At 43.8% G+C, this 23,008-nt stretch overlaps 1 protein-coding gene across 4 annotated transcripts in view; it reads left to right on the top strand.

The window, feature by feature from the left end:
- The first annotated feature begins 2,101 nt into the window (after window positions 1-2,101).
- Window positions 2,102-23,008, top strand: part of CD99 (CD99 molecule (Xg blood group)) — a 30,837-nt gene continuing 9,930 nt past the window's right edge. For all 4 annotated transcript variants that reach the window (XM_074858893.1, XM_074858895.1, XM_074858892.1 and 1 more), the window contains exon 1: window positions 2,102-2,258. In XM_074858893.1, the coding sequence (XP_074714994.1) occupies window positions 2,198-2,258 (61 nt within the window). In that variant the 5' untranslated portion in view covers window positions 2,102-2,197. The remainder of the gene's footprint in view (window positions 2,259-23,008) is intronic.

Below are 23,008 nucleotides of genomic sequence, written 5' to 3'. Positions count from 1 at the left end.
TCCACAAACAATGAAACTCATTTTCGGAAGATGTGAGTGAAATCTTCAGATCAAAAGATTAGTAAGATTAAAAAATATTACCTGATATTCATAGATCTGGAAAATGTATTAGCCATAAAGTGGCTAGTGCCAGCAAACTGTATCCCTGCCTCAAGGATCAAACCAAGTGGAAACCACCAGCTCTAGTGCAAAGTGCAGTTGTCTCACATCTGTTCTAACAGGAGGTTGCTTTTACCTCAACTGAAGATAGTAACTTTGGCAAAGACTAATTTTGGAAACAGGAAGCTACAGGGCCCTGATCTGATGTGGTAATTCCAGTGAGATAGCTAGGCTTTCTCTGTTAGTTCTGCAATCCTGGGGAAAAAAAAAAAAAAAAAAAAAAAAAAAGGGTGCCTTGGTACAATGTGATTAAATAGAGAAGTGCGCAGTACTTTCAGGAGTATCAATTCTTGTTCTTTTTGTCAAGAGAGAAACTTACTATATGATGCTTAGCAACCACTATAAACAGTCTGTTAAAGGACATCCTTTGAGCAACATTAATATTTTCCTGTGCATATGCACATAGCATTAATGACTAGATCCACACTGCTGGATCAGACAATGTATGTGCATGTATTAAATCATACCTTCTAGGCTTGGAGTCCAGGGAGATGGAAGCTGCTAGCAATGTAATGGTGACCCCAGTACTACTCCTGCAAAACTCGGATATTTTAATGGAAAAGCTTACCCTTAATTTAAAATGCAGTATAACTTTAAGATTAAGCATGTTTAAGTTTATTCGTAGAGTTAAACTCTTTATTGCCTCAGGTTAAGTCTAAAAATCACTTGCCTAGGCACTGTCAAAGAGGAAAAAGTATTACCATCAATTTATGAACTGGTGACAGTGATTCACTAACTCCGTGAGTTTCCACCTTCCCAGCTGGCATGGTGTCTCTGAGGAAGGTATAGGCCTACGACCAGTGAATCCAAGTCAGCCGCACACCTTCTAAGGTACATACTGTGTGTCTGTCACTGAACTACTTATTATCCAGCCAATAATCAGCACATACTCAGCAAGGGGGAAACCAGGATTTGGGAGAAGTGTTTTTGTCATACGTGCCGCTGAGCAGAGCTCAGCACAGCTACATCAACACGGTTCCCAACCCAACCCGCAGCAGCGCTTCAGGCTGCTACAACAGCGCGCGGGGGACTGACGGGCCCTCGACCGAAAGAGTCCAATACAGGACAGGAAACGGCCATTAGAAAAGGGCATTCATCTTCCCACACCAGCAAAATTAATTAGAGAAAACTCAGTGTTGTAATGCACAGGGGTTTACATTTGTTCCCGTCAGCCATGGGGCCAGTGCAGCATCGATTGCAAATACAAAACTCTAAGCTATTTTACTGACCTTCTGTCTGATCAGAGACAAAGCAAGCTTGTTATGGGCTAGATTATTAAGTGTCCTGGCATGTGTAGTGTGGGCTAACTCTTCCTGAGGAAAAGCAGGAAAGTGCCTGGGTGAAGAGAGGGCAGCAGTACAAGAGGACGCATGTCTGATATTAAAACCTGTGGGCGGTGTTTAAGCCCTAGAGCTCATTTCATCCAGAAAACGGCCCCCCCTCGGTCCGGTGACCCCTCTGTTGGCAGGCGGGCAGTGCAGCAGTGGCGGTCAGGGCTGAGCAGCACCAGCCCGCACGCCCCGAAGCCCTGCTCCTTCCCCAGCCCGGCCCACACGGGAAACCCGGCTCCCGGCCTCAGCCCATCGCCTCCAGCCCGCCGGGGAACGCAGCTCCGCCACCGCCCGCTCACCCTCCCCAGGGGCGCGGCAATGGCGGGTAACGGCCGCCCAACCGCCGCGCCCTGGCGAGAGCCGCGGGGGCTCCGCCGCCCCGCCAGCCCGAGGAGAGGCCCGCGCCCCGCACCCAGGCGGGCGCTGTCCCGCCGCCGCGGCGAGCAAAAGGGGGCGGCTCCGTCCCGCCGGGAGCAGCCCAGGTGGGCCGGGTCTGGCCGGGCCGCCCTCGCCCTCCATTCCCCCCCGCGGCGGGAGGACGTGCCCGGCCTGGCAGCGCGCCGGCCTGGGCGTGTTCGGCGCGGCGCACCCAGCGCCCGCGGGGGGGGGCGGGCGGGCGGTGCCGCTCTCCGGCCGGGCGGGAGCGGCTGCGGCGGGTGCCGGGAGTAGCTGTCAGGGAGCGGGCAGCGTGTGTGGGGCGGGCAGCCATGCGGCGCTGGAGGCTCCTTCCCTTGGCGGTGCTCCTCGCCGTCCTGGTCTCCGTCAGAGGTGAGGAGGGGCGGGTGGCGGGGAGCGGTCCTGCCGCGGACCCCAGCTGCCCCGCCGGGCTTGGTGGGGGGGAGACACCCCGCTCCCCTGCCCTCCGTCCCCGGGGCCGGGGACCGAGCGCCGGCGCTCTGGAGGGAGGCGGGGTGGGGGGGTCGGCGGAGCGGCCGCGGGGACGAGAGGAGCCCGGGCGGCTCCCTGGGCGCTGGCTGCCGTGTCTGTCCGGGGCAGGGAAACACCCCGGTCTGCCTCCGGCTCCTTTTTTTGGGGTTATTTTCGTGTTTTGGTTTGGTTGGTTGGTTTTTTCCTTTTAACTCACTGGAAAACTATTCCCGAGCTTTCTGCCCGCTTCCCGCACTGGAAACCCTGTCTTGTTTTTAATTTCGGTGAATACCTGGTACTCGCCCCAGTAGAGCCCTTGGGTGTAGTGGGGTCCTTGAAGGAGGCTTGGAGGGGGGTTCGGGGCAGCGGGGAACTCTGCTGGAGCTCGGCTTCCATTTTAGGAAAGAAAGCAGAGTTACGGCAATTCCAGGCCATCAGATAGTTGCTCACCAGAAAGTCTGCAGTCACATAATAGCCTTTCTAAAAAAACCATATCACGGCAAAACTGTGGGGTAAAACACACCAGTGTATTTTATGATAAGCTTCTCGCAGCTTCAGTGTGTGTCAGGGACAATTTTCTTGAACCCGGATCAAAACAGTGTGTATGTAATAGCACGTTGGTGTTTGGTATAAGGTAACAGTTTGGGCGGGAGAGAAAAGTAGCAAAGTTCCCAATACCTATGTCCTCACTAAGAGCAAAGGAAAAATACACGTTCCTAGCTTTGACTGGAAGCTGTAGATACTGCATGCAGGATGCCAGAAAAGCAGTTTCGTGTCAGGCCTGTTTGAATCCAGTTCTTCTGCTGTGTCCTTATTGTGGTCTTAACTGCTAGAATGGCAAAGCTGAGCTCTTGGAAGAACAGTTATTTTACAGTAACTGGCTTGAAAACTGACAGATGATTCAGGCTGCTAACATTTAGATATCATCTTACTACTTATGTGGAAAATTTGCTTCTCTATCTGCAAGCAGTCTTCATGGTCATGAACAGCAAGATCTTTGGTGTGGTGCTCTTAAGTTGTGGAAGTATTCAGAGTCACTAAAAAATAGTCTTTCTAAACTTTCTGCCCCGAAGCTTGGAGATGAAAAGAGTCTGCCTGGTTTCTGCTTTACCAGAGGGAAGGTGTGCAAAAACTGCCTTCAGGGGTTTTGTTTTGAATTCTAGAGAAAATGATGCTACATTTTTAACAGATTGCTCTTAAAGAGCTACTTAATTTGTCTGGGTACTGGTTAGTGCTGATAATGCGAACCAAGTAGTAGATAGGTCATAATTAGTTTGGACACTTTTTCTTTAAACAAAATGCGTAAGAATTCGAGAACTGTTGAGAATGTCAGCCTGGGGAGGGTGGGGCCCTCCAGGGGAATTTAAGATTTGTGGTGGTGTGATCTTAAATTAAAGGCAAAACCTGAATAACATACTCTGAAAATTTTCATTTTACTGTTCGTAGGCTGTCTGTAGTCTGAATTTGCAGAACTGCTATAGAAAGTTAAGGATCTTACGTTATAAGCAGTTCAGCTGTTGTGCGACAGTTTGGTGGTGAGTGGCTTCACTGGGACTGCTTGCTTTCACGATTCCAGCGGACGAGTCTGTGCCTCTGGACTGAGAACTTCTTATGGGATCATCCATTTTAGGCACGTGAAAGCTGTTAGTGTTAAAGCAATATTCAACTTACCATGACAATTTGACTGTATTATTAAACTAGGGAGAACTTTGTTATTTGAGCTCGCTTAGCAAAAGAGCTTGCAGTTTCAACCTCAAAACTGGTATTCAAAGTGTTGTCTCATTTGCCAAGTATAAGCGCTGCAAGTCAGGCAGAGCTGGAATTTAGATCCTGAGGAAGGTTGAATGTGAGGTTTTGTATCGTAAGTTTCTATAGGCTGTCTGACAGCTTGTCCCGGCTGAGGAGGGGGATCTTCCCATTTCTGTCCTCCTGTGTTTGGTCTGGTGCCCATCAGGGCCTGTACTGAGATGATTCAGCTTGATAAGTCATCAAATGACTAATCTGATGCATTGAGTTTGCTCTGTGGACTGTTTGATGGGTGTTGGAGCCAACGCAAGGAGTGGAGAATGGAAATGATATGGGTGCAGGGGAGGAGAGGACAGGAGGCTTCTTGCTTTGGCTGACTCTGAGGTGTGAGACTGGCTCAGCCATCTTACATCTGTAAAAGCACCAGGTTAGCCCAGCATCTAATTTTAGGCATCTGGTTTTCAAAATAGAACTAAAAAACATGTTAGGCAGCAGATCTTCTGTACAATTGATAAGAAGAGCACAGCAGAAGGATAATTAAACAAAAAAAAATCCATACATGATGAGCAGCAGAAAACTGCTGCATGCAGACGCAAGGCTCAAAAATTTCCCTTATCTACTGTAGAAAGATCAAGGCATAAAAAACTGTCTGCTTACTGAGGATTTCTAGTTTGGGCTCAGAAATATATGCTTTAAGTATCGTTTGTAAGAACTGAGTAGAGCTTGCTGATTGAAATGCAGTTGCTGCAAGAAACAGTTGTGGTAGTGAACACCAGGAGGTGAGCATAATACATGCTGGAAGCTGAGGCATCTGTGTTGTAAGATCAGTAGCCTAAGGTGAATTACAGGTGGAGATCCCTTCTTCGTAAGACCGCTGTAATTACAGGGCTATGAGGAAAGGAAAGGGAAGGAAACACTTGTGAGCCTGACTTCTTGCTGAGGCAAGTCAGCGTTGAGAAAAATGACTAGTTGGATGAAAGATAGTGAAACGAGCCTGTCTGTAATGTAGTAGTAGGTGGAGCTTTCAGCTGGGGCAGGGACATGGTGTGGGGACTCCTGGACTGATCTCTGCTTTGTGGAATCTGGAGTTGTTTGTCTTTTAAATCTAATTAAAAAAACCAAAACCAAACACCACACAACTTTCAGTTGAACAATTTTAGCAACAGTGGTAGTATGCATACATGTTAGCATAAACTTTGAGAAGTGCAGCACATTTCTCCATCTATTTCCTCTAATTTGAAATAGATAAGAGGACTTTTTAATATGTTGTTATTTATATAAAATGGCCACTGCACTGCTACATCAAAATGACATCACTGCAACAATCCTTAAGCTTTCCATAGTTACACTGATTCAACTTGGCAAAAGTTAAGCATGACTCAGACTACTGCCATCCAGCCAAGACCAGTTTCAATATTTTCTTGATGTTACTCTGGTGCATGTGGTGGGGTTGTCTGTGCTTGAGAAAGGGCTCTGCTTTAACTCTTGCTCTCTTGAACCTCTCACTGCAATCAACTTGTATTTCATCAGGTAAGAGCTGTGTTAATGAAATACAGTAATAATAGTAATCTTCATGCGTAAAGATCATCTTGCCAGGGGCAAGCATCTTTCTTTCAGCCAAACTGTTTTTCCATGCTCTGGCACAGGAACCTACTCTTTGGAGTATAGTAAAAGCATTTTGAGAGAATGTTATGAGCAAAACAGTCTCCACCTGGGGAACTTTTACTTAAATTAGCTTACTGTCAGTGAACACAAACTTCTAATCATGGATTTGGGAATTGAGAGAAAGAAAATGATCAGTCAGACCCCTAAGGTCCTCCCCCTTCTCTTTGCTCAACTTAAGCCAAACACCCCTACCCACCCCGTCTCGGTTTCCTTGGTTTTCAGTGCAGGTTACGCTCAGTCCATCCCCTGCTCCTTTGGTGAGGTGACAGGCAGAGCAGGAAGGTTGTATGCCGAATGGTTTCTTTCTGCTGCTCCTTCTTGCCTCCTGCTGATTTTTTGCTGCTCCTCTTTGCTTCCCAGTGTCCCTGCCCCAGGGAGGGTCGCTTATGATCCCTCAGGGCTGTCGATGATCTGGTATGAATGGCTCACAGCTGCAGCCCCTCACATACGTACCCTGTTGGCACGGAACCTCTCCTGCCCAGAGCACACCTCCAGCCACATGTCCCCTCTCGAGTCTCTCCCTCTGGGAGTCTCAGACCTTCTCCTCATGTGTCTCCTGTCCCTTCTGGCTGCTGCTCTTTCTTACGTGTGTTCAAGCAGGAACGCTCTGTGTTCCTCTGACCAGTTGAAGGTTTGGTGTGCACCACTGCTCTCAGTGCCAACTGGACCTGACGAAGTGTCACGGGGCAGTTCACGGCCTCTTCCCAGACAGGGCACCCTGCAGCCCTCTGCTGCTGAAACCCTGACCAGTTCATGCCCCGTACATTCTTGAGCAACATGTACCTAGGAACTGCTTGGATATACATCCTGTTGGCAAACACATACATCTTGTGTCTTCAAAACACACGGCATAGTTTATGAAATAAAATAAGATTATTTATTATATGTAACAGGCCATATTTAATTTCATTATCACTTTTCCAAAGGCCACTAGTAGGTAATTCCTGATCCTCAAGTGATAAGGACTCCTTCCTTAGGGATTTCAATTGCTGCAGGAGGATATACACAAATGTGTGTCTCAATTCTGGTGTCCCCAGGGCTGGCTGGTACTTTGTTACCCAGCTGAATTTGGGGTATATGGTTTTCTGCAGGGCTGCTGTGACAGGTTTTTACTTTTATGGCAACTAGCTTCCCCCCAGCTTCGTAGAGGTGAGATTCCATTTCCCCAGAGTGCAGTTTCAAGTAAGCCATTGTACCATTCCACCTTTCCAGCTGCCTGGGGATTAGAGGGAATATGATACACCTGCTCTGCTCCACAGTCTTCCCTTCATTCTTGGACAGCTGTGGTTTCAAAATGACTACTGCTATCTAAGTCTAGCCAAGGCTGCATTCCATCATGCCGACAAAGACGTTTGTTTGTTCCATCTAGGATGCTGCCTATATTTTGTTTCCAAGTAGAAAAGCTTCTAGCAACCCATTTCTAGCTTTGGCACTATAAGGACACAGCACCTGACAGTGTTGCTGGAGAGAAGGGGGCTGATCTACTTGCCAGGTTTCTTCAAACTTCCCTTTCTCTCATCGCACATACTGGTTCATCATTCATACTTTCCATGTGTATCGTATTATTCCACAGATCTTGCACTGTGGCTTCCTGAGACAGGTCAAAGCTGCATTCTCTGCCCCAGTACATGAACAACAGTTTCATGGACCCACATGGCTAAAAATAGCTTTCATTTGTGCTCATACCCTAAATCTATGCTGGCAAGTTGAGCTAACTGGTCTGCCTGTTTATTATGTTTCTCAAATTGCCTTTGAATTGCAGATATGCGCATTAACACTGTGTGTTCAAGTAGATGTTTCTCCCAGTAGCTGTTGTATTGCTTTCCATTCTTCTGCTGCTGAAAAGTGGTTTTCCTCACTGTTGCTGATTATCACGATTCCAATCTTTGAACCATTTCTGCACTGCATCAGTGATCGCTCAGAAGTCTGCATATATGTATACTTGGGGCCACTGATGCTCCTGAGCATGTTCCAAGGCGATTCCAAAGGCCATTACTTCTGCAAACTGATAGCAGCCTCTTGTCCCTTTGCAGGTGCAGCCTCCCCTGTGAGGGGCTCCAAGCTGCTTGGAGCCCCATTTCCTGCTGTGGTTTTGCAGGATCCATCAGTAAACAAACTCCATTGGTTATTTTCAGCATATAACTCATCATATGCTGGGGCATTTTATAGCCAGAGGGGTTCAGTATTCCTCATGTTGTTGATTTGCTGGCCACAGACTAATCAGTTCAAGCTGGGAATCATAAAGATTACCTGTTGCCCATTACTTAGTACTGCTTCGAGAGTTTTTCCTCTAATCAATTAATCATCAGTGCAGTGGAAAAAATCTCTAGAGATACATTGCTTCAGAGTTTTTTGGATGATGCTGTGGCAGATGGTAGGGCTATGTTTCCACCCCTTGAAATGGCCAGTTCTAGACACACTGCACACCATTCCAGGTGAAGGCAATTGGAGTCTTGCTTCTTCAGCCAGAGGGGTTGAAAAGAAAGCATGTGCAACATCAATTGTAACATACCAGGTATATGTTTTAGCTTCTGGCTCATGCAAGAGCTGCAGCACTCCTGGAACTACAGATGCTAATGCAGCAGCTATGTCGTTGAAAGCTCTGACGTCTGTTGTTAATTGTCATTCTGCAGTATGTTTCTGGACAGGCTGAACAGCGCTGTTGTAAGTTAAATGTGTTTGAGAGCTCCCCTCCCCTTGTTTTTCTAGGGAGTCAGTTACCAATTACTTTTTAAATCTCACCAGTGGCCCGTTAATCAGTTCAGTACCTCTTTCAGCAAATTATTTGCGTTGCTAAGGGAAGAACAACTGGGTCTGTCTGAGTGCATGCAACATTGCTGGGGTTAGTAAGAGTCCTGGAGCTGGTTCCCTCCTGTACAAAGCAGACTGCCTCTACCAAAACCCTAGTGCCTTCCTGTCTCATCTGTCCATCCACAGTGGTCAAGAAAGTCAAGCCCAAGGAGGGCAGGGTCAGTAGGGATGGTAGCAACAGGTAGGGGCTACCAATCTTGTCATTTCAAATTGAGCTTCCCTTCTACTAGAGGTAGGCATGTGTCTTCCCTGCTTACTGTGTGAATAACTACTCATTCATCACTGCTTCACAAGGGCAATAAGGTGCATTGGGCACCAGTTTCCGTTAGGGCATGATGCAGACTGGGCCGAGTGGTGTCTGGTCACCTTACCCAGAGAGCCATTGTGCAGATAACCAACTTTATGGTTAAAATTATGCAGGCCAGCTGCAGGTCCCCCGCAGTGCAGTGAACTTAGATGGATTGTCAGAACAGTATGTGGTCCGGAGGCTGGGGCTGGAGAAGGCAGTGGTTGAACCAAGCCCCGACTCTGCCCTGTGCTTATGACTCCTCAGCTGTCAGTGCTGCATCTGAAGGGCCTTCTGTTTGATGTGGTCATACCCTGTCTTTTTCCATTCAGGAGCATTTGTAAGTCCCAGCAACTGTGACAGGGGCATGCAGCATTCCCATTCTTTCCAGGCATTTTTCCCCAAGCTTTACCATATTGGCGGAATCTTGTTATTACCCCTGGCCTCACTCTTAATCCTACGGAAGGCTCCCTCCAGCATGGTACATAGTAGGTTGTCCCTTCGTGAACAGGAGTCCCACCACACGTTATCAGCCCCTGCCCCCTCAACCCTGCAAGTTATTCCCAATACGGAGAAACAGTGTGTCTTGCCCTTTGCCGATCTGTCTGTATCTTCCTGGCTGCCGCAGGAGGTCTCTGCGCCACCTGGCAAAAGCACGTAGTGGCAGCAACAGTGCTGACTCAGCTTTTCTGCAGACTTGGGACCAATACTGCAAAGCTAGTGTTTGGAAGATTGCTTGGTATCATAAAAACTACTTTTACTTTTCTTTTTCATTTAAAAAAAAAAAAAAGTTTTGCTTTATATGCTTGCAAATTCTAGTCTGGGAAAGATTTCCCTGCTTGGTGCAGGAAAGCACATTTTTTTACCCGTTGAAAATAAAAATTACTGCAGTGATATTCATCACAAGCTCCTTTTAAACTGGTTTAGTCTCTGCATTTGATGTGACTGGTGAGGCCAGAAGAAAAGGATCCAGAAGACTTTCTACAAAGTGTTCTGGGAAGTCATAATGCAAATTCCTGTGACAGTCCAAGAACTTAGTTCTTCATAGCATAAGGCCTGTTTATGATAGTTTGTCTAAATATAGAACAGTTCCTTTAAAATATTAATATGTCAAATGCAGGAATCTTTCTAACATGTTTAGGGAAAAAAATTGTTTTAAAAGAAAACATTTACATTTTAAGTCAGGTCTCATTACACAACATCATTGGCTGTATAACACATGCAGTTGGTTTCCTTTATACAGATTTCAGTCACCTGTGAAGAGTCCACATACTATGAACATCTAAGAAATGGCATCATTAACTGCTTGTAAAAGGAAGACCTCTTGACTCAGGCAACTATTAGCCAACTGCAGACATTAATTCCACTCTATTTTCCTTATAGTTTGAGTCCTGTAAAACTCCTGTTGGATTTCTTGTTTCTTCAAAATTTTTCACAAGAAATGGTATTCATTTCTTGATGTGTGTAAAGTATCCACAAAACTCATTTCACTTTGAGCAAAGAGTTTTAATTTAGGTAAATTCGTTAATTTAGGTAACTTTGTTTTTAGGATAGCAGTTGTTGTTTCATCAGATAAATGTTATGACTCAGTATACAAGTTAATCTTTCCATGAAATAGAAGTTCTTTTTGATTAAACACACACTGATTTCATTGGTAAAAATCAGATTTTAATTATAAAACTGTCTTTATATGCTTTTTTGCTTAACTGCAGAAAATACTGCTTGCATCTTTTCTGTTTGTGAAGAAGTCCAATATTCGGAAGGAAAAATACAGTGAAAAAATCGTTAAACTTTTATATTTCCAGGACAGCCAATTATGCAAGTCTGGTTATACTTTGCAATATTGGTAGTATTACTGCTTTTATTACTGTCACAGAAATACTACACTGTAAACCTTTTCTGTCTGGAAAAATGGAGTTGCGGTGTTTAGACTTGTATTTTACCACCACTTGTTTGCTCCCTGTGATTCGGAGGAAAATACTGAACCTGTGTGAAGAGGGAATGGACTAGTGGTGATAGTAATAGTAGCATGATGTGGTGAATTAAAAATAAGTGAGGCAAATGTGTCGGGTAGAATACAGTTTTTATTAGAGCAGAGGCTATTGTTGGACAAATCAATCCTGGAGTCACACAATTCCTTGTTAAATTTAGAAACAGGAAGTTTAAGGATAAGGTTTGGGGGAAGGGTTTGGGGAAGCCTATGTGGGAAGCTTTTGGATAAGGCTGTCTTTTTCTGTATTTCTACCTTTATCTTTCAGTCTACTGTTTCTTCCCTCACCTCTAGCTCTTCATGCCTGACTGTATTCTCCCTTTGAATGCCTGCCTCTGTGTTTCTCAGTACATCCTGGATTCCAGGCATCTTGCAGTTGAATCCCAAATGCAGTAGTTACTTCAGCAACTATTCCCTGCCTTCTCCCTTACCAAATGTTGCAAACAGTTATATGGACATCACTTCTTCAGATCAGAGCTGTCCCTGCTTGACTTAGCCAGCAAGTTTGCAATCTGATTTACGACATTCCCCCCACACCCCTTCTCACAAAAACGTTCAGCTTTCCTTTTTGCTATTTTGGCTTTCTGTAAAGGCCAGCTCTTTACTGTGCTAACTAAGCAGAGATGTGGACTTTTTTTCCAAAACTTCAGGTAAGAGCTGTGATTCTGAAGCTTATGACGGTAGCAAGCTGACAACTTCTCTGCATTCAGAACTCTCCAACTCTGTCTCTTCCTCTTCCCTGCCCACTGCTGCTTCTACTCCTTTCCCTTGGGTGTTGTCATTGCATCTTTGTCACTGTCTCCATTGCCAGTCCTATACCCAGGCACAGCTCCCTTCAGCTTGCAATTTTTACCTGTCCTGAGGACAATTTTTACATCTGCTTCTATTGCTTTCCTGTGGTGTTCTAGAAAATGAGTAAATTTATAGTGCAGACTGAAGTCTGGCATGTGTAATGACTGCCTACGAGTGATAACACTGGAATATAAAATCCAGTTTGTGTTAGAAGGTGATACAGAATCAGAGTGGAGGTGGTGAAACTATTTCTCAGGGTGGACGTGGAGAATACTTCTTAAAAATTTTTGTCTTAATAAAGCAGAATAGAAGTACTTTCACAAGATGTGCTTGAACTAGAAATGCTTATGGTTTCACTGTGAACGTGTTCCAGATACTTTGTTGAGCACATGAACACGCTGGAACTGAGAACACAGCCTTGGTACAGAAGGGAGGATTTATCTTGTTCCTCAAGTAACCATAATGAAGGATGGGAAGTAAAAAAAAAAACAACTCACCTTTTTAAAAATTAAAACCAAAATATAAACCCTCATCTGACAAAGCCTATGCCACTTTTCTGGCTTGCCGTATATTTGTGGCTGCAATTTAGTTGCATTGTAACTAATTATTTAGTTTTTATCTGTCTGGTTTGGGCTACTAAAACTGGTCACATTGACCTGGGTGCATGCAGTATCTCTGTGTGCATGGCTGTCCTTCAGAAATATTATTTTAGGTACTAATTTTGGTTACATGCTACAAAATTAGTTGAAGCAGGAAAAATGAGCCTTCTCCCGCAGTGTTCCGCATTGCCCGGAGAAGCAGGCTGCTGCCACATCACACGTCCTGTGGCTGAAGCTAGTCTGCATGTTTCCAAACCAATGCTGCTGTGGTGGATGGAGCACAAAGCTGTGAAATCCTGGATCACTGAATTGTCACTTAATGCAACTCTGTCTCAATTAATCCCTTAATAGTAAATCCTGTAGGGGAAGAAAAGTGTCACTGTGCTACTGGAACATGACAATGTTTGAAATTTGAGTGGAACAATAGGTTTTGTTATAAAATGAGTTGACTAGTGCCAGAACTCATTCAATCTCAGAGCAGTTGATTAAAATATGAGTTGTATCACTGCAAACCACTGTACTGGGTCTGGTTTCCTCTACCCCCACCTTCCCCACAGGAAACCCTTATTGCAAAATCCAGAGTCATCGTCTTCTTTCTTTTAGCAAAAGCCCTAGTAGCTATTTTTAAATATGCAGATTGAAAAGCCTGAATAATCTTTTTGGCCATAGCTGAGCAAGCGACGATGAAGAAGAGTCTAGAAAAGCAAAGTCAATTTTACTGTTCAGTTAATGTTTCTGACTAGATTACAGATTTTGCTTGGATTTTGCTGTTAGTATACAAACTGCATTGAACTGGTAAGGCCTCTGGTGAGGAAGGTTAAAGAAACAGGCTGTGAAATGAATTGTCAGTTTACAATATCTGCAGACATAAAACAGTCCTGCTTACTACAAGCCATCATTTGGTGTACTGCTGTAAAAATAAGAGTATTCTTGACCTAGTTCTGTGTGTTGCAAGTGTATATTTCAACTAAATTTTATTTTAAAGAAGCAATTTCAAAATGGAAGGCCAAGTTGCATTTACTTGTTCATCTTAAGTTATAATTTATATTATTTTTCCTTGATCAGAGTGAGGATTACTTACCACTCTAACTGTTACGGTTTTGGGGCTTTTACTTCTCTGGCTGTCAGATCACAAATCTTGGTTTCTTAATACTTCCTTGTTCCTTGTGCTAAAATTTTACCATCTTTCATGCAGCGCAGACCTCCCTAACCTTTCTGCAGCTGAGACTCACTTCTGCGCATCCTTTTCCTCTGAGCCCCCTCTGAGACTGCTCTTTCTTCCATCCCTCACTGCCCCAATCCAAGAGGCTACCAGAGGTGCAGAGTGTGAGCAAATAAGTATGCAGACAAACAAAATGCTGGTGTTTCCTGACCATTTGGTGGGGAGGGAAACCTCCAGTCTATCATCTTACACACTCTGTTGCTGTGTTTTACTGAATTGGGATGAGCAGAAGTGTGCAACTCTTGAAGTCGTGACTCAAGAGATCACACAGTTGCCCTGAAAACACTTCTCCCTTTCTTCACACCAGGTTGGGCAGAGCACTGAACTGTACAGGTGCATATAGAGGTTTTCAGTGCAAAGAGAGGAGAATGTTATTATCTGAATAGAAGTACAGATAAACTTCTGGCAATAAAATAGCATTAGGTTATGTGATGCAAGTTGTAGTTACTTTCAGGAGAACCAATGATTTTATTAAATTACACAATATTGAAGAGTTTGCAATCTGCTTGGATAAAACAGTTTTCTTAATCAAGAGTAATCTTTTGATTAACTGCCATTGTAGACTTTCCAGTGTATTTAACTGTTAATTTTTGGTGCTGGCTGCAATTTGGGTTGTTATCCTAGTGAGGCTTAATGTTCATGAATCTGTTCATGAAGGCAAGAACACTGAGTGTTCAAAGGGCCTTGAATGCGCGTCCCTTCCCAGCCCCACCATCTCCTCTGGTGTCCATCTTAGTGCCATCAGTGTGTATATTGCTCCACAGTTTCAAAATTATAGTCTCGACTGCTTGTGATATACCCACTGTTTTGAAGTACATGCTTCAGAGAAAGAGGTTTCATGGATGTCAGTCAACTGTGGAAAGGTTCTTGCAAAGAACTGCTGAAGCTGTTACTAGATGTAGAATTCAGAAATCCTCAAGAGGTAACAAGATTCTTTTGACTCTGGGAGAGGGAGAGGTGCTGACATACTGACTTTGACCTTTGGAGAGCGTTGCAAAAATTTACAACTGGCCCTTGCCGACTGAGGAGAGAGGCTAGGATGCGAAATAGAGAATTACAATATTTATTCACGTGCCTAAGGTGTCCTAGCCAAATTGGGGCACCCCAAATGTGTTTTACACAGGCTTCTTGTAGCTAACATTCAGGTACAACACGGTTTGACTAGTCACTAACAACCACACTACTGATTAGTAATCATAGTAAAACTTTGCAAAGCACCTATAGCGTTCAAAACCCTGCAGCGTTCTTGCTGCTTCTCTATTGATCCAGACATCCTTGGAGTCAGTCTCGCTACAGCTACTTATCTATGATGCCAGCTGGTGCTGGCCGGGTTTCAAAGAGGTGTTAGAGGGACTAGCATGCTGGCAGTATCTTGGTTGTCCAGGCATATCTTTTCTCCATGAACAGCTCTAAGCTTCCAAAAAATAAAGGCCTTATTTACAGGGCCAAGCTGTCCTTTGGTTTCTTTCACTTAAGCATGAATAATACCAAAGCGTCTAGTACAAGTCCACTACCTCATTCCATTGCGATGTATAATGTGAACTATTATATATTAGCAAAGTTAATACACTTTCATACTATAGACTGATTGATACAATAGTTAGGGAAGGGAACTTTTATAACAAGAGTAAATAGCCTTGGGGTAAGAATGCACCTGGTTATGGAAATTTAGGTTATGTGAGTTGTAGCTGCAAGGCTTGTCAGCTTTGTGAAAGCTTAAAGTCCTGTCTATCGAGCAGCTTAAACTTTGAAGCTGTAGACTGTGAGCAACATGTACTTAGAGGATTTTGCTTTCTTAGGCTTATAAAAAATTAACTACTGACATTTCTTATGCCAAGACAGAATTTCAGAAGTGACTGAATGCAAAGTAAGTACACAGTGCCTGCTTGATCTTGGTGAGGTTTGAGAACAGGGTCTCCTAAGAATGCTTCAGAGCTACTAGTCCAACTCTGGCACAGGTTTCTGAAGAGGCAGTGGTGGAGAGAGAGCTGTCTTGGCCTGTTGTGCCTGCTCCATGAGCCTCCCTGGGGGAACGGTGATTGCACCAGCACCTGAGACCTGGGAAGGGGGTACTCCTTGCCTTCCCCAGGGGCAGAAGGAGAGGGCTGTCTTCTGCAGGTGCTCTGTTGATGCCAGAGAAGGCAGGGACAACAGTGGCCCCAGGGATGGCGTTGCTGACATCAAGTAACTTCATGCTTAATGCACAGAGTGACGTCTCTGTGGTTTAGGGCTGCTACGAGGAAGAGTATCAATACCAGTTACCTAGAAGGTTGAAAATTTCAGTGTGCCTAGCACTTGCAGGTACAAGGACCAACATGCAGGCTTTAAACAGTGTAAGGCTAGGCAGTATTTAATCAAGCACCTGCAACTTTCCTCAAGGGCGTGCTGTACCTGAATGCAGACAAGACTGTGCTTCTGTCTGTCAGTCGTATTTTGCCATAGTCCCTGACTTTACACGAAAAGAAACTTGGTATTTGCTTTCTAGAAAATACTTTATTAGAACACTCACTAATTTTAACAAAGGATTTATGCTGAGTAAGGCCAAGTATTTAGGTGAAATAGCAATAAGCATAGCATATGACATTTGCAGACTTGAAGCATGGTCAGGCCTTCCTGAAGTTACAGGTAAGAAGAAATGAGCCAAAATCAAATAAATATGTCCTTTATCTCTTTATTTGTTGCCATCTGGATTCAGCATCTTTATTATATTTTGCAAAACCCTTTTCCTGTCTTCCCACTTCCTATCCCAGTGCCCCCAAAATTTAATCTTGTCATTTCTCGATGCAAGTGCCGTGCTTCTGTCACCCAAATGTTCTTCTAACAGCTTTTGTTAGCCTAGCTTAGGTTTCTGCTTACAAACTTCATGAGACAGAGCAATGTATTTCAGTTCTCATCTGTAAAAACAATTGCAGAGGGACAGGGGGATTTATTTTATTTGTAGTTATATGAGTTTTGTAGCACAAGGAGTTTAGTCCAGTGACTACAGTTGGCCCAAGTCACAGAACCACAGGGTGCTGAGGCTGGAGGGCACCTTCAGGGACCTTCCAGTCCCATCCCAGGGTCAGCCGCTGCAGGTTGCCCAGGACTCTGGTCAGCCAGGTTTGAAAATTTTAAGTATGTGGGAAGGAACTCTCTGCAAGAATCAACTTTCCACGAAGCATGGAAAATACTTTACCTCCTTCCAAGCTGCTGTTAGTGACAGTGCTTTGAAAGCTCTTTTAAGCTTAAGGAGGAGGTCTGGGACCTGTGGCTTTGCCATTGGATGTTTGATGTTGGTTTGACGCTGAGGGTTGTAACCAGAAGAGAATCACCACGCATCCAAACTGTTGCTAGGAGGGAAAGTGGTCACATCAGTTATGGACATGTGGAATTACAAACTGTAGGAAAACAACCAGACTGTGGCAGACAACCCATCACTGGGCAAGTTGTGATTAAGATGCCAAATATTTGCTTTTATTTTCACTACTTGATTGAAGGGACTCACCGGAGTTCTTAGACCTTTTGTAACTATTGTGTAGTTGTCTTTTACCCCTTCTTGTTTCTGGATAAGCAGCTCAGCATTTGGCAGGACTGTTGCCATCATGTTAATTCTCTAGCTTTGTGGTTGACTTGGTTCTTCTGTATGCTTTCTGCTGATTTAGAGCTATTCATTCTGTCCTCTTATTCCTGTATCAAATCCTCCCCGGAAAACTCTGCTTATAGCTAATGTTTAGAGCCCCATTGTATTTTTCTACTTTCTACAGTTCAAAGGGGCAACAAAAGTTGCCCAGGGCATGGGAAACTTCGACAAGCAAAATCCCCCAAACTGTATTTCAAAATACGGATTTTTCTTCCCCAGTAAATGGCTTGTTTTACCATGTTCTGTTAAAAAACCCTCCCATGACTACAGTTATTTAAGCAAATAGTTTTAAGTCAAAATGTGACCTTGTTGGCTTTTCTAAAATATTAAATCGCCATTTTTATGTGGAAGGAGTTGTTAGTAATTCAAATATTAAAATAAATCACAGATTAGTCTAAAAACTGTTTTCTAGCAGATCAGAAAAAGATAAGGCCACATAATTGCCTAACTTCCTGTACTGTATTTTCAAGATTGGTGCAAGTAAAGTAACTTTTCAGGGAAGTAGCATTTGGCTCACTGTACAAAAATTAAATGTGATAGTTATTAGGATAGTCATGCATCTTTTTGAAGTGGAAATAAATCTTTTTATTGGTTGCAGCAGAGGCTTAGCTGATTTTATTCCCATCAGATGCATTAGTGAACACTCCAGATGTGCAGAAAGCAGACACTCCTCAGATGTAAAAAATTATCTTTGTTTTTTGGCTTATTTACAGTTGTTATTTGTGTTTGAGCCATATTTATTTTAGGTAGGAAGGGGCTTCGTTCTTCTAAACAGAACGTTACACAGAGCTTTTTGTTTTCTCTTGCTCTGCAGAGAAACTAAACTTGAAAAGCAGCATCGATAGGTGGGTACTTGTAGGAGGAACCAACTGTGTGGGATTTAATTTCATGAGACTCCAGGCAGCGCTAATTATAAACTGCTGCTTGGCAGTGGGAGTAAACATCCCATCTGCATTGCCTGACGCAGAGGGATCTTGCTTGCAAACCTCTGCCCTGGCTGAGAGGAGGAGTACAGTTTTAAGTACATTCTTCCACTTGCAGCGAGTGGTTTTCATGTTTCAGGCCTTCCATTTAAAACCTTAGAAAGGCAGTTCTTACAGTAAGGTATGGAGAGCCAAGTCATCTTTCTCCCAGTTTTTTTGTGATGAAATTGCTCCTCTTGGTTTTGCCTGTTTAGGACATGTTGGAAAATAACTGTCAGAATGTGAGCTGAGCAGTAGAAGTCTTCTATTGTAGATAACTAATGCTGGTGGGGCAAAACCTGGATTGAAATCAAGCACTGGTAAGCTCAAAAAGCAGTTGTAAGGGATGTGATGGCTTTGCTATTACTTGAAGTTTCATGAACAAGTTTCAGTGTGTTGGCCTCCCTGCATTTTCTGTAGCTTCTGTTACGGTTAGGTGTTGAATATTTCTACCCCTTGTGTTTTCAGTCCCCCAAAGGGAAAGAGCACAGGAATATAAAATCCAGTTTCCTTGCTGGAAGTTGGAGAAGCTGCTTTTCAACTACTTGCCCAAGAGTTTATGCCCTTGTGGCTACCAGCATCCTCATCCCACAAGAGGGCTGCCAAACCTTGTGTAAACTCTACAGAGATGAGAAGCCTCTTTGAGCTCAAGATTTTTGCAGATTTCATGAAAATGAGTGGTTAGGCAGCAGGACAGACCCAAGTTGGGCAATTGCCAACTGTATGAAATTTAACAAGAGCAGGTGCTGGGTTCTGTACTGGGGTTGGAATAATCCCGGCTGTGTGTACAAATTGGGTGACAAGAGGCTGGAGAGCAGCCCTGCAGAAAGAGATGTGGGGGTGTGGGTTGATGGCAAGTTGAGCATGAGTCAACAGTGGGCCCTGGCAGCCAAACAGGCCAACCGTGTCCTGGGGTGCATCAAGCTCAGCATAGCTAACCCATTGAGGGTGGTGATTGTCCTACCCTACACTGCACTGGTGAGGCCCCACCTTGAGTACTGTGTGCAGTTTTGGGCACCTCAATATAAGGACATCAGATGGTTGGACTCGATGATCTTAAGGGTCTTTTCCACCCTAAATGATTCTATGATGAAACTATTAGAGGATATCCAGAGGAGAGTGACCAAGATGGTGAAAGGCCTCGAGGGTAAGACTTACAAGGTGCAGGTGAGGTCACTTGGTTTGTTCAGCTTGGAGAAGAGAAGGCTGAGGGGTGACCTCATCATAGTCTACAGCTTCCTCAAGGCAGGCAGCAGAGTGGGAGGTGCTGATCTCCTCTCTCTGGTGACCAGTGATAGGACACGAGGAGATGGAATGAAGGTGTGTCAGGGGAAGTTCAGGCTGAACATTAGGAAAAGGGTCTTTACTGAGAGGGTGGTCGGTTGCTGGAACAGGCTCCCCAGGGAAGTGGTCACGGCACCCAGCCTGTCAGAGTTCAAGGAGAATCTGAATGACACTTTTAGTCATAGGGTTTAGTTTTAGGTAGTCCTGTGAGGAGCAGGGAGTTGGACTTGATGATCCTTATAGGTCCTCTCCAACTGAAGATACTCTATGATTCTATGACTTCATGTTTGTTGGCCGCTGAGAGAACGGCAGGTAACATCCATCAGTGGGACGGGGCCAAGCTGACCACTGTCACCTGGTCCGTAGGTTTACAACTGGAAGACCAGCTGCAGTATGCAGGCTCTGTGGCACCCTGTGGTGCGCAGGGTACTAGGGAAGGAGGAGCGCACCACCATTTTTAGAAAAACAAAATTCAAGCAGTCTGTTGCTCAAGTCAGAATGTTTGTGGTGATTCATCGCAAGTCTCCTTTCTTGGTGTGTCGCCATACATGTGACTAATGGGGGAACTTTCCAAGGCTCGTGTTGCCTTCTGCAGTGGAATGTAAATATGACTAATCTAATACCGCAGCAGTAAGTATCTGAGAGTGGTGATGGGTCTTTGCAAAGGACTCCTATTTGCATAGTTACTTGGCTCTCTTGAATACCCTCTAGCTCATCAGCTTTTCATGCTTGCTTTTTGTTTTACCTGGTGTTTTTCCCCCATCTGACAAAACTATGCAGGTTACTGGAGACAGCCTGCTGAAGATCTGTCTCTTGAGATCCTGGTATTTGAGCTATGAACATGGAAGGAAAATAGTATAGATACTTCTGAAATGTTCTTGAATTTGCTCATGCCCCTAGGAGCTAGAAATACCTGGTGTATTGTGCTTTATACATAATATAATACCTGCTTTATTTGCAGTTATCTTTGCTTACACTCTGAAAATTCTCATAAGCTCAGTTACTCTGGGTGCTCCTTCAACCTGTAGGGAGTACAGCATATTCTTGCTGACTTATCCTTCTTGGATCCTGCTACTACCTTTATTCTAGTTCTGTAGCTTTATTTCTTGTTGTCTCATTGTTTCTTCCCTGGAACCAGCTGAATCCCTGGTACTGAGCCTCTCTCCTTTCAGGCTAAGTAATTGAACTCTAGTTGGACCCACCCATACTAAAAGCCAAGCGAGTAAAAGCAAGTGCTTTAAAGACATATGAAGGTTTGTCATGAACAGTGGAAAAACACCCAGTCTTTGCTGGGAAAGCAGACTGCCAGCACTTCAGAGCGCAGATTATTGTAATGAGTTTCATAAGCTAGGTTTTGACATTTTCTCCTACTTCATTGTGGTAAAGTACTGTGTTTGAAGAACCTGACATCTTGCTGCATGCTTGGAAAACAGAATTGTGGTTGCAGAGTATTGAATAATTCGTCAGTATAGAATGATTTTTTTCTTTAACTCTCAGATTTGTTTATTGCTCTCTCAAAGCATGTCTTATGTGATATTGGCAGTCAACATTCTCATCCTAAACAATTTCTTCATGAAGATCATGTGTGAAAATCCCTTAAAATAGCATTGTTACCGAATGCACACTCTTTTACACTGGTTTCCTCCTCTTGAGGGAAAAAAACCTGCAGCTGGAACCATTCAGAGTCCTCAGACTTAAGTTTCATGGTGGCAGTGGGAGACTCTTCAGATACCTGGAGCAGAAAAGAGGCTAAAACTTCAGCTGTACCAAAGCATAATATTGAGTATATGTGCTTGTTTTTCCCTCTGCCACTCCTAAAAAGAAATAGTGCTCTTGAAATATACCCATCAATGTAACATTCGTTGACTTAGTGATATATCTTTAACCTTGAGACAGATGGTGTTAACAGATGGTGGTGGTCCATCCTCTGGTTGCTACTGTGGTAGGTAGGGTGTTTTGAGGAGCATGCATCTTCAACAGGTCCTTTTGCCTGCCTTCTTAAGTGTTAGACTGGCAAACACCTGATCAGGTCCTGTCACAGGCATTCCTCTCTGGAGGACTGTAGCCTGAGACATGTATGTACTTGAGAAAACAAACCAACCAGAATTCAAGTTTGTGAAACAACTATGCAAATATGTGTTTAAATTTAGAGTGTTTTGACCTTTTTTGCCTGTTTAACATGGAGGTTTCTTGGTGTAGTCTAAACAAAGGGGTAACTTCAGAAGTAACTGAGATTTGGGTCTTGGCAACTGCTCGTTTTACTGAGGTTTTTAAGATTGTATTGCAAGATGATGTAAGCTTCAGATAAACAACCTGCAAATATTTTGCATTCTGTGAAACAGTTTTTCATGAGCTAAGTATCTAAAAGAGATTATGGCCTCCACCTGGAGTGAAGAACACCAAGTAAAGTATCTTCGTGCTTTCTATCCAGGATCTATACCTAACTACTGTATCCAGGCCATTCTAAAGGCACGTCATTCACATACCGCAATAAAGCCATGAATTGCCTCTTTTTCCGTGAAAGGGCCTGTCAGACCAGGCAGTGCTACCTCCTGACTTGGCTGTGAGCAAGGTGGACTCAGTTCAAATGTAGGGTATGGGTATCACTGCTTAGACTTCAGATTTCAGTTTCTCCTGTAGCAGTTCAGTTGGCCAGACTGAAGACTAGCTTGTAGGGTGTTTCAGGAAACTGCAAGCATGCCTTTGATTATTTTTTTTTTTATTCCACTTGTCATTCCTTGCTTCCATATTAAAAAAGTTAAAATGTATCTTAGTTGCATTTTTTCCTCAAAAAAAAAAAAAGGCATTATTAGTGCAGTTATCTGAGAAGCAAAAGAGATTTCAGTTTTGACCTCAGTTGAGATGGAAAGATGTCACCAAGTGTATGAGCATCTGCCATTCCTGGTAGTAGACTTGTGACTTGTCCTTGTCTTAATTTGGCCTGTCATGTAAGCAGAAGGAACATTCTGCTTGTGGTTTGATTTTTGATGTTTGTTTTTCATTCTTCTCTTCAGACTTGGCATTGGCCAATTCTGATTCCTCTTCTGTAGCTACATTCTTAGAGGAAAAGCCAGACACATTAATGCTTTATGTGTTTATCTTCTGAATTAAGGTAGCTCTGGCTGGCTTAATACTCAGTAGGTAGAAAAAGTCTTCCAGCTTCTTTGGGGCTGGAGCAGTATATTTGGATGTCTTTTTGTTGAATAGCTGGTATCTACTTTCATGCTTTTTTTTCTTTTTCCATGCTTCAGTGAAAGTAGGAATGCTGAACTATAAAAAAATATCCCAAGCAGTTGTTTTCACTGTCCATTTCTCTTACAAACTTCTGCTGCTGAGATCACACTACTATATTCATGCTGTGAAACTAGTTTGTATCATGAATATATTGAGTTAGTGTGTTTGCAGTTGGCTGGGTAAGCAGTAGTAGCTCTAGCAACTGACCTAATGCACCAAGAGAGAATGTTCTTTTCCTAAGGGCTGAAAATGAAACCTGGAGTGGAGAGCCCATAGTGATGACAGCTGCATTTAGCTGTCTTTTAGGAAGTTGAAGAGACTGCTCAAGATCATCTGTGCTAATAACTTAACCACCTTCATACTGTTAATATTTGTTGGGGGAAAAGATAAGTCTTAAAAAATCATGGAAATTAATTTTTAATGCCAAAGTATTAAATCCAT

This window comes from Strix uralensis, chromosome 2 (genome assembly GCF_047716275.1).
Source record: "Strix uralensis isolate ZFMK-TIS-50842 chromosome 2, bStrUra1, whole genome shotgun sequence".
In the NCBI taxonomy this organism is placed as follows: domain Eukaryota; kingdom Metazoa; phylum Chordata; class Aves; order Strigiformes; family Strigidae; genus Strix; species Strix uralensis.
This window is presented reverse-complemented; position numbering and strand designations above follow the sequence as displayed.